The 11,692-nt window shown below is 49.9% G+C and overlaps 1 protein-coding gene across 4 annotated transcripts; it reads right to left on the reverse strand.

Moving 5' to 3' along the window:
• Positions 1–3,226: 3,226 nt before the first annotated feature.
• MRM3 (mitochondrial rRNA methyltransferase 3) lies at positions 3,227–11,679 on the reverse strand. 4 transcript variants are annotated; one of them, XR_014014061.1, is made up of 5 exons: positions 11,323–11,676; positions 10,828–11,072; positions 9,244–9,411; positions 5,104–7,060; positions 3,235–4,763 (listed from the first exon to the last, which is right to left on the reverse strand). XR_014014061.1 is itself a non-coding variant. In XM_081220335.1 (4 exons), the coding sequence occupies exons 1-4, from the start codon at positions 11,634–11,636 to the stop codon at positions 6,516–6,518; spliced, it is 1,272 nt and encodes a 423-aa protein (XP_081076461.1). In that variant the 5' UTR covers positions 11,637–11,679; the 3' UTR covers positions 3,234–6,515. The 4 variants fall into 4 exon arrangements, 3 of the variants coding, with proteins under 3 accessions (XP_081076462.1, XP_081076463.1, XP_081076461.1); XM_081220335.1 differs by having other exon boundaries at positions 3,234–7,060; positions 11,323–11,679; XM_081220336.1 differs by lacking the exons at positions 10,828–11,072; positions 11,323–11,676 and adding an exon at positions 11,105–11,307 and having other exon boundaries at positions 3,227–7,060.
• Between the last annotated feature and the right edge of the window lie 13 nt (positions 11,680–11,692).

Here is an 11,692-nt window from a genome sequence, read left to right on the forward strand (position 1 = left end):
CCTGGCCATTCCTGTCCTTCATAACAAAAATCTTCTGGCTTGTGCTGTGCTCCATGGGGTGGGCAGTGGGCGGGGGGGACACACAAGATCCTCTTGTCTTTCACCGGATATTTGGCAGCTATGTTTCAGAATTTTTGAGAACCAAGCCCTAACGTGGTCATCTGTCGAATCCTCTGGAAGCCGGGATGCTCGTTTGGATTAGAGCGCCAGAGGCAGATCCCCCGCTGGAGCTCTGGCCGCCACCTCTCCGGGTTTGACTTGCTATTGCAGGGGGTGGAGTCTCAGATTACAGACATCCTTGTGGACACGTGTTCATTCCCCCCCCTTCACGGGAACACGTGCTCAGAAGCCCGAGAAGGCCAGTTGGAGAAACACAAGGAGTCGAGCACGGGTTCCCCTGTGAAGAGCGGGGCAGTAGTTGGAGACTCTCAAACCTAGCTCTGTCCTAGGGCTAGGGGCTGCTCTGGGAGCCCTGCCAGTGTCTCCCTGGGGGGCGGGGGGTGTGGAGACGAGGTGAGGTCACCCTCACTTGGAGGATGGTCGGGATTTCTGTCTGTGCCCTGTACCGTGATGGCCTTGGAGCAAAGGTGGTCTCTCTTAGCAACTACTTAACCTTCTGGGGCAAAAGAAACAAAGTCCAGTTGAGGAGTCCTCGCAAGTCACTGCAGCAGAAAAATTAGGTCATTTTTGATCCTTCTACGGTCCATACAGGGCCGACTAAACTACTTGCCACTAATGTCAACTGGACCCTTGACACCAGAATTCCCCTTCTCGAGGCGGGTGTGGAGGTTAAGATCAATGGGAAGGTTTACCATAAGGTGCTTTTGGTTATACGGGGCCGACTTTGGGGGAAAAATGCTGGGGGAGGATCACCTCACCAGTGAAAAATCCCATTCTCTATAGTGCGAGAGATCTTAAAGGTTATTGATGCAGACGAAGTGGGTAGCATCTTAATTCCCACTAAGCAGCTCCAAAATATCTTAAAATTCTTGTCGCTAATCGGAAGCAGGTTAAAACACCAGCTGAGACATACTCAAGGTCTTCCGCCAGCAGCAAGGGAAACCATGCCCTGCAGGTTGAGGCAGGATGGTGGCTGTAAAAATGCCGCCCTGGGGTTCCAGATCTGTGTTCACCACAATGACTTCCAGATCCGATTCTACCCATTTTCACAACAGAGTTGAGATTTTTTTTTTTTTTTTTTACCTGTCCCCAACAATAAAGATCTGCTTAAGAAAAAAAGTATGTGTGTGGGGTTGGCATGTACAGCGGGCAGGTGTAAAGGCCACAGGGTGACTGAGAATCAGCTTCTTTTCCAGAAGTGAGGGGGCTGCCTGCTACCCCCGCCCGAAGTGTGTCCTCGCAATCAATGACTCTTGCTCATCCAAGCGCAGGGAGCCTGTTCTGCTTTTCTGGCATCAGCCAAGCTTCAAGTGGTAATTTTCAGCCAGACTGTGTTTTTTCCTGTTGCCTAATTAAAGCCACTGAAAAGCTGTTCTCTCCTCCTGCGGCCTTGTTCCAGGGCAGCAAACGGAATTCTGCAGTGATAGACATAGTAGAATGTGGTCCAGGAACGGAGCAGCTGGACCCAATGAGGTCATCGGAGAAGGAGAACTACACACGCGTGTGCGTGTACACGTGGAGAGGCCTGCGGGCTTGGAGTGGCAGCCCTGGGAGGGGCCCGAGCGAGGAGCTGGTCCAGCCCCTCCAGTCACGCAAGCATTCTGTTCACTGTCGCCTGCCCCTCAGCCAGGCCCGCTTGCCCGCTGGGAGCAGGAGCTGAGCGCGGCGGCGGCGAGCCGTGTGGATCGTGGGAGGTCCGGCAGTGCCCCTGCAGCTTCTCTCCGGTGCTGCGGCATGAACGGAGGACAACCCGGAGCTCAGGATCTTCCATTTACCCTGAAGCAGCTGTGTTCAGTGAGCACTCAAACCTAAGTCCCTCTTTGCTGACACCAACTGGGACAAGAGCGCCCACTGCTTTCCTCCAAGCAGGCTGCTCAAGGGAAAATGCTTTGGGGACAAACGGCTGTTGTCTATTCGCCTCATTATTATTATTATTATTATTATTATTATTATTATTATTATTATTATTATTATTATCATCATCATTTTTTTGCGGTACACGGGCCTCTGACTGTTGTGGCCTCTCCCATTGCGGAGCACAGGCTCCAGACGCGCAGGCTCAGTGGCCATGGCTCACGGGCCCAGCCGCTCCGTGGCATGTGGGATCTTCCCGGACCGGGGCACGAACCCGTGTCCCCTGCATCGGCAGGCGGACTCTCAACCACTGCGCCACCAGGGAAGCCCCTCGCCTCATTATTGATTGTTCATTATTAGCAAGTGGTGCATGTGTGAAGGGTAGAATATTTTCCAGGAAACAAAAAGCTCGGATGTAGGAAAATCTTATATTGGCTCTACTCTACGGCCGGGATTTCTCCTTCTACGAGGGTAGATCTGAAATCAGGACATTCTAGGTATGCCTGAGTGTGAAAGCACGAAGAGAAGTAACTCTGCTGCATTTTTCAGCCTAAGTATCTCTCACCATCTTGGCCTTCTGGAATACTTCCCGAGTCAGGAAACGTGTGACTAGGTTTGGGTAGGACTTGTTCTGAGGGGCTGTAGGGTTTCCATGCGATAATGTGCCACCTCATGAAAGCCTCTGTCCCCAGGCCTGTAGGCCAGTGTGCAGCCCCAGGAAGGCAGCCGGTCTCAGGTCTGACTCCTGGGCGCTCTTGCCTCACACAAGTAAGTCACCCACACGGGCTAGAAGTGGGATATGGGAGGAGGCATGATTAGGACCCAGTCCCCCAAAACAGATCTCCTTGGTATCAGGGGATATGAAGTCCCCAGCCAGTCAAGCCACTCTGCCGGCCTGGGGTCACAGAGGTGCAAGGGCGGCTGGGAGGCCAGACTGGGAGGCTACAGCCACGTCTCTCCCAACCTTAGTTCTCTTCTTGCATTTTGAGGAAGGATCAGCTTTGGTGATGGTCTTCTCCAACTATGAGGCTTTAGTTGAAAAAACTTGCTCCTCCCTACAAGACAGATGTGAAGAACAGAGCTGCTACCATGCGTGATGTATGGCCATTTTCAGTACCTGGCCTTTGAGCAGCGGCCTGGCTTCCTGAGGCTATGAGCGCCTGCAGCTGCTGCAAGGTAACGCGGGACCCTGGTTCAGGGACTGTCAGTCACCCACAGCAGCACATCTGGCTTCTAGCTTCTTTCTTTTGAGTGTTCACTGATGAAGAGGACGTGAGATCTTGGAGTTTAAAGGTGTCTACATGAGTGTGTCCTTTAAAACACGTTTTTCAGGTGGGCCAGTCAGTTCTGCTCCCACAGCGGGTGGAGGCGGCTTGGCCAAGAGGGGCCCACAGCACAGCCGTGGTTTTCAGCACCAGTCGGGGAACCCTGGGCGAGGTGCTGATCCTGGTCTTCGTGTGGTGGAACAACAGAAGTGGAGCAGTTCAGCTTTTGGTGACACCGGGTGTTGCTGATAACCCTGGGGCAGGTGGTAGAAGGCCCCAGTGGAAACCAGTCCCCCAGGTCTGTTTATCCTCTGGGCCTTAATGACTGAGATTCTAACATGAGCTAGTAGCCACGGCTGGGGGAGGGAAAAGGACCTCTCTGCCTCCCCTGCCCTGAAACTCTAAGCGGGGCGAGGCAGTGGGTTCTCAGTGTGAGTTCCAGGCACCTGGGGACATCAGCATTAGTCCAGAGCTGCTTTCCCAGAGGCTCCACTCAAGGGGAAAAGATGTGCTCGTTTCTTCTGAGGCAGCTACTTCCCATTTCTGTCCATTTCCTCCCTAGTTTTTGGTTCCATGTTCTATACTTCAGATTCTGCCGAGAATGAATGACAGTGTGGGTGGGTCTTCAACTTTAGCACCTCTGAGCACAAACAGCGCACAAACAGCTTGCAAAAGGCCCACTGTGGTGGAGGGAGACTTGACTCTGTCCTCTTTCACAAGTTGTAACCAGGAAAAATCCCCACCCTTCCCTTCAGGGTTGGGAGTGATTGAGGCGTGACTGCCCCCTTGTGGCAGAAATCACCATTACAGCCACATGCAACACAAAAGCAAGGGGCAGCTTGGCCAACCTTCTGAAGGCTTCTCTTTCAGCCAAGCAATGTGTTTTACTTGTCATATACTGCTCAGTTTTCATTCCTGTCTCCTGGGGAAATGGTGACATAAATATTGGCCTCAAAACTGGGAAGAATTCCAGATGGCTAATTTCCATCACTAGGCAAACAACTTCACCACCATTTGCTTCCCCTGTAATCATTTTAAAGAAAGGAAAATTTGCCCTCCCCTCTGCTAAGTTATACCCACAAATATACAAAAAGAACTCACAAGGCATGGTATACAAGTCATGGACTATAAAGTGAATGGGATGTAAATGTCTTTTCCTTCTTACACCCAGGATGACAGAATGACTTGCTAGGTGTGCTCTTCTGCGGTGCTTTGTTTTCCTGAACAAAGACAAGGTATAGGGTTTGTTGTTCTTTCATTGGTTTTTATTTTGCAATACAAGTCAGCAGGAACAATAACCCAGGGACAAAAGTTGCAGGAGACTGGTTTCATGCTGAAAAGGCATGAGCCTCTTTTTATTTTTTTAAATCTTTATTGGAGTATAATTGCTTTACAATGGTGTGTTTGTTAGTTTCTGCGAGCCTCTTTTTAGTGACGTGTTTCTTTAGCACTTTTCCAAGGTGTTGGGAGACTGTCAACAGAGTGGTATCGTTCTCCGGTGTCCACCGCCCCCAATTTCGCCTGCTGGTGTGACGGGCATTATAGCTGTGAAGCTGGCAGAGGGCTCCAGCCTTTGTGGGCTCAACACAGCATAAAGGCTGTGGGCTTTTCTACTTTTTAAAAGCTGATGGGGGATGGAGAGTCTCAAGAACATTCTGGGGGCCCCTGTCACCCAACATCTGTTGGGGCCCTGGGCAGCCCCAGACCAGAGTGGGACACCAGAGCAGCTTCTGGCCAGTCAGCCTGAGAGAGCACAGCCAACCGAAGAGATTGTTCCTTTAAAAACCCCTCCCCTCAAACATAACAAAGCAATCCCCCTGGGGCACCACCTGGGGCACGGTCATGCGTGACCTTTTGGTCTTACCAGGGAGCTGGGCGAGCCAAGGGAGGAGGGAGGGGTCCACGGTTCATCTTGGGCATGCTGCAACTCACTGGACCTCCCTGTGATGAGCAGCTGAAGGGCTCCCAAGGAACCCCAACCATGACAGGGGCCACTGTATGGAAGGGACGTGGTGACACTACACTGCTAGTATCTTTGTCCTCAACTCCAACCATATTCGCTGTGGTGGTAAAAGCACTGCTTGAACTAGGTCCCCTCCTCTAGTCCCCGCCATCCCACCTTACCCACGCACAGTGACTTACACACACAGCGATTACCATCTGCCTTTGCCCTCGTGTCCCTGGCTACATCCCGCTGGCACTTGGTAAGTAAAGGTCCAGCTTGCCCTGGTCCCCTGGGGGTTTGAGAGAGAGAAGAACAGCAGGGTCTTGCTGCAGAGTTGTGGGCTCAAGGGCCCCAAGCTCTCATCCTCAGAACCGCAGCCTCTCCCCTCACAGAAGCCTCTGTTTACACAGTCTCCAGGAACAGTGGCATTTTCCTAACAGTTCTGTTTATGCAGGATGGGGGGGTTAATGTAAACAAGTCATTACATTTAACCAAAAGTGTTATACAAAGTAGGACTAACAACAGGAAGCTAGTAAAAAGGGTACAGCTTTGCTGACAGATGCAGGATTAAGCTGACGATTTAAGAACTGTTTCCTCCTTTTCTGAACCAAGTTCTCAAAAAGATATCTGCAGAGGTGCTAAGAAGGTGTAATACCACCTGATGAATTCAGCTCTTTCACCAGAAATGGGGGGAAAAAATTGTGTCATACATAAACAGTGTTTAAGTCCTGGCCTGAATTAACAATCACAGAGATTACACAGCCAAGCCCGAAGAAGAGCCGGTTACTGAATGCCATCACCTGCAGCCCGCAGCTTCCCGGGTCATTAGTGTCTTAGCAATGTCCTCATCACTAGGCCAAAGATGAAAAGACAGGCACTGAGACCCACTGACCACACTGAAATAAAACTTTTTAATGTAATCTGCTGGTCTACACTTCACAGGGGTTTAATTTCCATTGACCAATGATCACAGGAGTGAGCGACCAAGGCCGGCCTCTAACCAGCGCCCCACGACTGCAGAGCTGTGGAGGGAGGGGTCCTCCCTACCCAAGGTGATGCCCTCAGCAACTTTCTGGGCACAAGGATGCTCCCTGGTGGACAATTTTTAAAAACATACAGCCACGAGGAGCATTTACTTATGTTGTCTCTCTCTTACCCACACACACATGTACATACACACACATATATAAAAGTCGGTGGGAAGACGGAGATCTCAGGAGGAATTTTGACCTTTGTTATTTTTGAGGCTAAGCAGAAAGTCAGGGAAGTTCTTATTTTTCCAATAACTACAGAGACAACCCAGAACTGAGGACTGGCTTCCACGTCCCCTCTCAGTGGTAACTCCCGTCCCTGCTCAAGTGTTCCGCCCTCACCCGCAGTTGTCTTTTCCCTTCAAAGAGCAGGATGCTCGCAGCCATGGCGGAGTTCAGGCTGTCCACACCAGGCACGATGGGGATCAGCAGCCTCCCGCCCCCCGTGCTCTCAGCCAACTGCAGGGACTCCAGGCTCACGCCGCTGGTCTCCCCACCTATCACCACAGCTGCAGGTGCCTCTGTCCAGTCTGAGTCGTAACTCTGGACCTCAAGTTCAGGGAGCCAGCCTTTACTGGCTGCACTTTCTAGATTCTCTTCCTCCTCCTCATACTTGTGAAACTTTAGGGGTCGTTGGTCACATACCCAGCCGTAGTCACTGGCCTTATTAGACATCTGGGCCTGGGCCTGCGTGTAAAGGCCACAGTTGTCAGCCACGTAGACGCGGGTGTCGGTGGGCAGGTAGTTGGGCACTGCTTCCCAGTCCAGGTTGTTGATGATGGGCACTTGGAAATGTGCGCCCATACCTGCCCGCAGCACTTTGGGTTCCCAGGCATCCACACAACCTAGAAAATAAAAGGAGCCAATTAACATTACAAACCTTCCCAGACATGGGGACTTCGAAGTAAATCAGATTAATTCTGGATCAGGAGATAAAACAAAAAATGTCCTAGCGTGGCCGGCCTTCTTGGTGGCTGGGACCTCTGCCTCCCCAGCTATGGTGCTGTCCAGCCAAGGGACTGGAGGATTCATTCCTGCTAGTGCTGAAACAGATTTTATTCATCCCTTCAACATTTACCACACACAGGGAATTCCCTGGTGGACCAGTGGTTAGGACTCAGTGCTTCCACCCCTGGTCGGGGAACTAAGATCCCACGAGCCATGTGGTGAGGTCAAAAACAAAAAACAAAAGAAACAAAAGAAACATTTACCACCACGTGCCAGACATTGGACGGGAGATGCGAGAGCCTTGAAGTCCCCAAACTCAAGGAGCTCATGATGGAGTGGGCAATGGCGTCGGGATGACATTTCAGCAGGTGACTACACTACCAGTAATAACTGATGTAAAAGAAGCATGAACAAGGTAATAGAAAACCCTCGTACAAAGCAGGGCTATCAGGAAAAACCACCCGAGAACACAACACTGAGCGGGATCTTGAAGGTTAGGAGGGTTTTGTCAGAGAATGACCGGGTCAGAGGACAAAGTTACAGAAGTGGGAAGAAAAACTAAGGTAATTGGGCCAATGACTGAGTGGGGGTGGGATGGCGGTGAGGTGGGAGATGAGACTGGAGGCAGGAAAGGACCAATTTAAAGGAGGCTGTGTATGCCAGGCTGAGGAGTTTAGGATTTTATCCAGAAGACAATATAATAACCCTGAAGGATTTTAAGCAAAGTAGTGACAAAATCTGGTTTATGTTTTAGAAAGACCCATTTGGCTTCCATGTTGAATCTGGATTGGAGCAAGGAAGATGCTAGAAATGGGGAAATTAGATCGGAGGCAATTACAGTAATCCAGGGAGAACCAAGGCCACAGCCCTTTCTTCCATACACACTTCTCCCTTCCGTGCAGTCATGCTAAACCCAACCACCTCTATGCATCAGCAGACACTTGGCCTTTCCCACAGGTCGGAAGACAGCAGGACCAGGGCACCACATATCCGCTATCCTCCCCGACTTGTTAGCACGAGTCTCCTCATTATAAGTTATCTTAGAAGTTAGCCTGTCAAACTTCAGGATAGGTTAAGTAGGCAAACTAAGTTTAAAAAGGGAAAAAAAGACATGCAGAATGTACACTGTTCACGTGGATCCCCAACCACAGGGACAAGGCATGGGAAGTGGGCTGTGTGCCAAGAGGTGGCAGGAGGGGTGGGCAGAAGAGGGGCCCAGACTGGAGGGGCGCCATCTAGTCTGACCCCTCCACCGGTGGGAGCAAGGGACAAGATGAGACTCCCCCTCATCCTGCTGTCCTCAGCACTGGCCACCACACCAAGTGTTCCTACTCTTTCCCTACCTCTCACACACCATCCGCCAGCATCGATGTGGAAACCACACTGCCTGGATTATACAGGTGCATTCCCAGACCACACCTGCTCTCAGAGGTCTCAACAGGGAGGCAGGTGAGTGGGGTACTGATGATGGAACCCCGCACCTCACTCATCCCAGCGGAGAGATGCATCCCAGCGAGGCGTGACTGGGAGGAGGAGCTGGCAGGAGCAATTCAGGCGAGTCTCAGCAATGGGACCACTTCGGTTTACACCAAATGGTAGCTTGACTGTTTCTGATGAATGATCTTCTCCCTCCCCGCAACCCCCCGGGTTGTAATAGCCCTTTCAGGCATGTCCCAACTGTTAGGCAAGTCTGTTTGGAACCAAGGCTACTAATTCCCGTTTCTGACGAGAGGAGACAACCAAGTGTTCAAACCAGCATCTGTTTCTTCCCTGATTAATTATAAGTTCTTTAATAACGTAGCAGGTGTCAAAATAACTTTAAAGATAATCAACATGAATGAGTGTGCCAGGCACAGTGCTAAGTACTTGATATTCATCATCTCACTTAATCCTTAGAACAACCTTACCAGGTAGATTGTTATGCCCACTTTACAGATGAGGAAACTGACATTCAGAATACTGCTTACTTACACATAGCTACCAAGGGACAGATCCAAGATTCAAATACATACACGTCTGCCCACAGAGCCAGCCCACGTCCAAACGGCCACCTAATCCACCTAGTAACAGGTGCTCTTACCTTTGGTGAGTAACACTTTGCTGCAGCCTACGCCAGCAGCAGATCGCAGAATTGTCCCCAGGTTCCCAGGGTCACGGAGATTGTCACAAATCAACAATATGGGCAGTGTGTGGAGAAGTTGAGTCTCTGGGTATGTCATCTTAACGTGGTCAGGTTTGGCAAAAATCCCTAAAGAAACAAAAAAGGTGGTTCGTTTGTCTGATGTGGGCATGGGGAGTAATTTGACTTTTATTTATCATTCTTTGTGTATTCTTAATTACACACTAGGTGGAGACATTCTGATCGAGAAATTCAGTGCCCTCCTCTCCCTCATAACTGCTTTCAACCTTGGAGTGTATCCTTTCAGAACTTGTTCCATGCATCTCCCTACATGTATGTCCATCTACCCATATATAAGTGCTTTTTCTTTTACCTAAAAAAAAAAAAAAATCACACTCTATGAAATTATCCTGTAACCTAGTTATTCTTTTTTACTTTTTGGGCCTCACTGCATGGCTTGTGGTATCTTAGTTCCCCGACCAGAGATCAAACCCGGATCCTTACCAAGGACAACTACAGCTAATAAGAGCACAGTTACTTAGACTGAGTGGAGGACTTAAGTAGTCCAAGTCCCCACCCTATGGGAGAGTTCTGGGCACGGGGGCACAGATTCCTAGGATTTGCTGGGTTTCAGAAACAAGAGACGGTCCCCAGAATTTCGGCTCCCAATTAATAGCTGTACAGTGAGCCCACTACAGGGAATATGCACGCACAACTGGTGTGAGAGGCCCTGGCCTAAACATTAGAATCTTGAAGAAAACGCCTTCCCTGTCCCAACTATCCCTTACTATCCCTTACTATCCAAGAGAAATCTCTACACTCACACATTTGATTCTCGTATCTTGAATGTCAAAAAAGTATAAAGAGTTTAGTCTTTCCATATTTAGAAAAAAGACTTTCTAAGTGCTAACAGACAGTCTATTAGAATCTTGAGTTGGATTCAATCAAATGAAGACAAGGTTTCCTGTTCAACAGGCTAAACAGTGCGATAAATTGCAGCTTACTGCTCAGACCTGCATCTAGAATAAGGGGGTCAACAATATATAGGTATTACCACACTGGCAGAGGTTTTGTGGAAATGGAGGGTAAATCTTTTGGTAAACATTTTAATTTTTTTGTTTTTGGCCGTGCCTCGTGGCTTTCGGGATCTTAATTCCTCGACCAGGCATCGAACCTGGGCCCGCAGCAGTGAAAGCACCGAGTCCTAACAACTGGACCACCAGGGAATTCCCAACATTTTCTTAATTTTTAATTGAACACTTAAGGTTGAAGAAGTGACCCCCAAAAAATAAGGTCTGAGGAAGACTGATTATTCCCTAGAGACTATAAAAAACCCACAATACAAATGACAAAAAAATGGCTTGAGTCTCCACTGAAAATACAAGATGCACAGATTTGAGAACTGTATTTTTCTGGGTGTCTTAAGAAAAGGTTAGGCACAGTAATATTCTGAATTTGGTTTAAATAAAATTTGTTGCCCTGAGACAAATATGAACAAATAATCCCAAGTCTCTACTTCTAGAGACACACTGGATAACCACTGACCCATTATTCCTTGTGGTGTTACTAGGTCGGACCAATCCTTGATATCCTCAAATTTCACCTTAATGAGGCTAACACCTTTCAGCTTCTCAATGGGCAGCTCCTTTATGTATTCCAGACGGCTAAAGAAGAAAACTTTGGGCACAGCACCAGCCTTGAGAGCATCTGCAATCAGCCTACGACCTTCCAACAGGATCTTCCCTTGCTTTTCCCGAAATGGCCTGGACTTAACTACTGTCATCACACTGCTGTGGGTGGAAACAAAAAGACGGGTAATTACCAACATCCTCGTTACGGAGACACATCTAGTTCTAACAGACATGAAGAGCTTCGCAGAGAAAAAAACAAACTGTTAGACACTTATCCTGCCCTCCGTGCATAATAAAAACCAGCGAGTTGTGCTGCAAGAAGTCCTCCAACGGGAGGAAAGAGGTCAAGGTCTCGTTGTGAGGAGGAAAGAGAAACGAGAAAACTCCACAAGCCTCAGGAACACATCACCTCAGCCTTTTGTCTCCAGGGAAAGCCTTATCATAGCGAAGCCCCGACTCTTCCCAGGTGCTGGGGGTCTGGGATGGGGGCACCTGACGCGACTGCTTCAGTCGCTGCTCGCGGGGACTGGCCTCTGCCGCCGCCTTCCGAGGCTGCTTCCCGGGACCGGGCTTCCGTTCCACGACCTGATCTGATGGAAACACCACTTTCACGGGGCTGCGCCGCAGCGCCCGGACCCAGCGCCGCGCGTCGAGTTCCCAAGTCCGCACCACCGGCAGCAACGGTCGCGTGGCCCAACACACACACTCCCCCAGCACCGCCATGTTCCCCTGCGCCGTGGGCTGCGTCACGAAGGCGCGCCGGCGGCGATCAGTGACGT

This window comes from Mesoplodon bidens (genome assembly GCF_964165515.1).
Source record: "Mesoplodon bidens genome assembly, chromosome: 19".
Lineage (NCBI taxonomy): Eukaryota > Metazoa > Chordata > Mammalia > Artiodactyla > Ziphiidae > Mesoplodon > Mesoplodon bidens.

Excerpts from the sequence above, each read along its gene's own strand:
- MRM3 (XM_081220335.1), bottom strand. The coding sequence starts at position 11,636 with ATGGCGGTGCTGGGGGAGTGTGTGTGTTGGGCCACGCGACCGTTGCTG. Across the intron at positions 9,412-10,827 it reads AACACCACAAGGAATAATGG|GGATTTTTGCCAAACCTGAC; the intron begins GTCAGTGGTTAT and ends TTGTTTCTTTAG. Across the intron at positions 7,061-9,243 it reads CAAAGTGTTACTCACCAAAG|GTTGTGTGGATGCCTGGGAA; the intron begins GTAAGAGCACCT and ends TTTATTTTCTAG.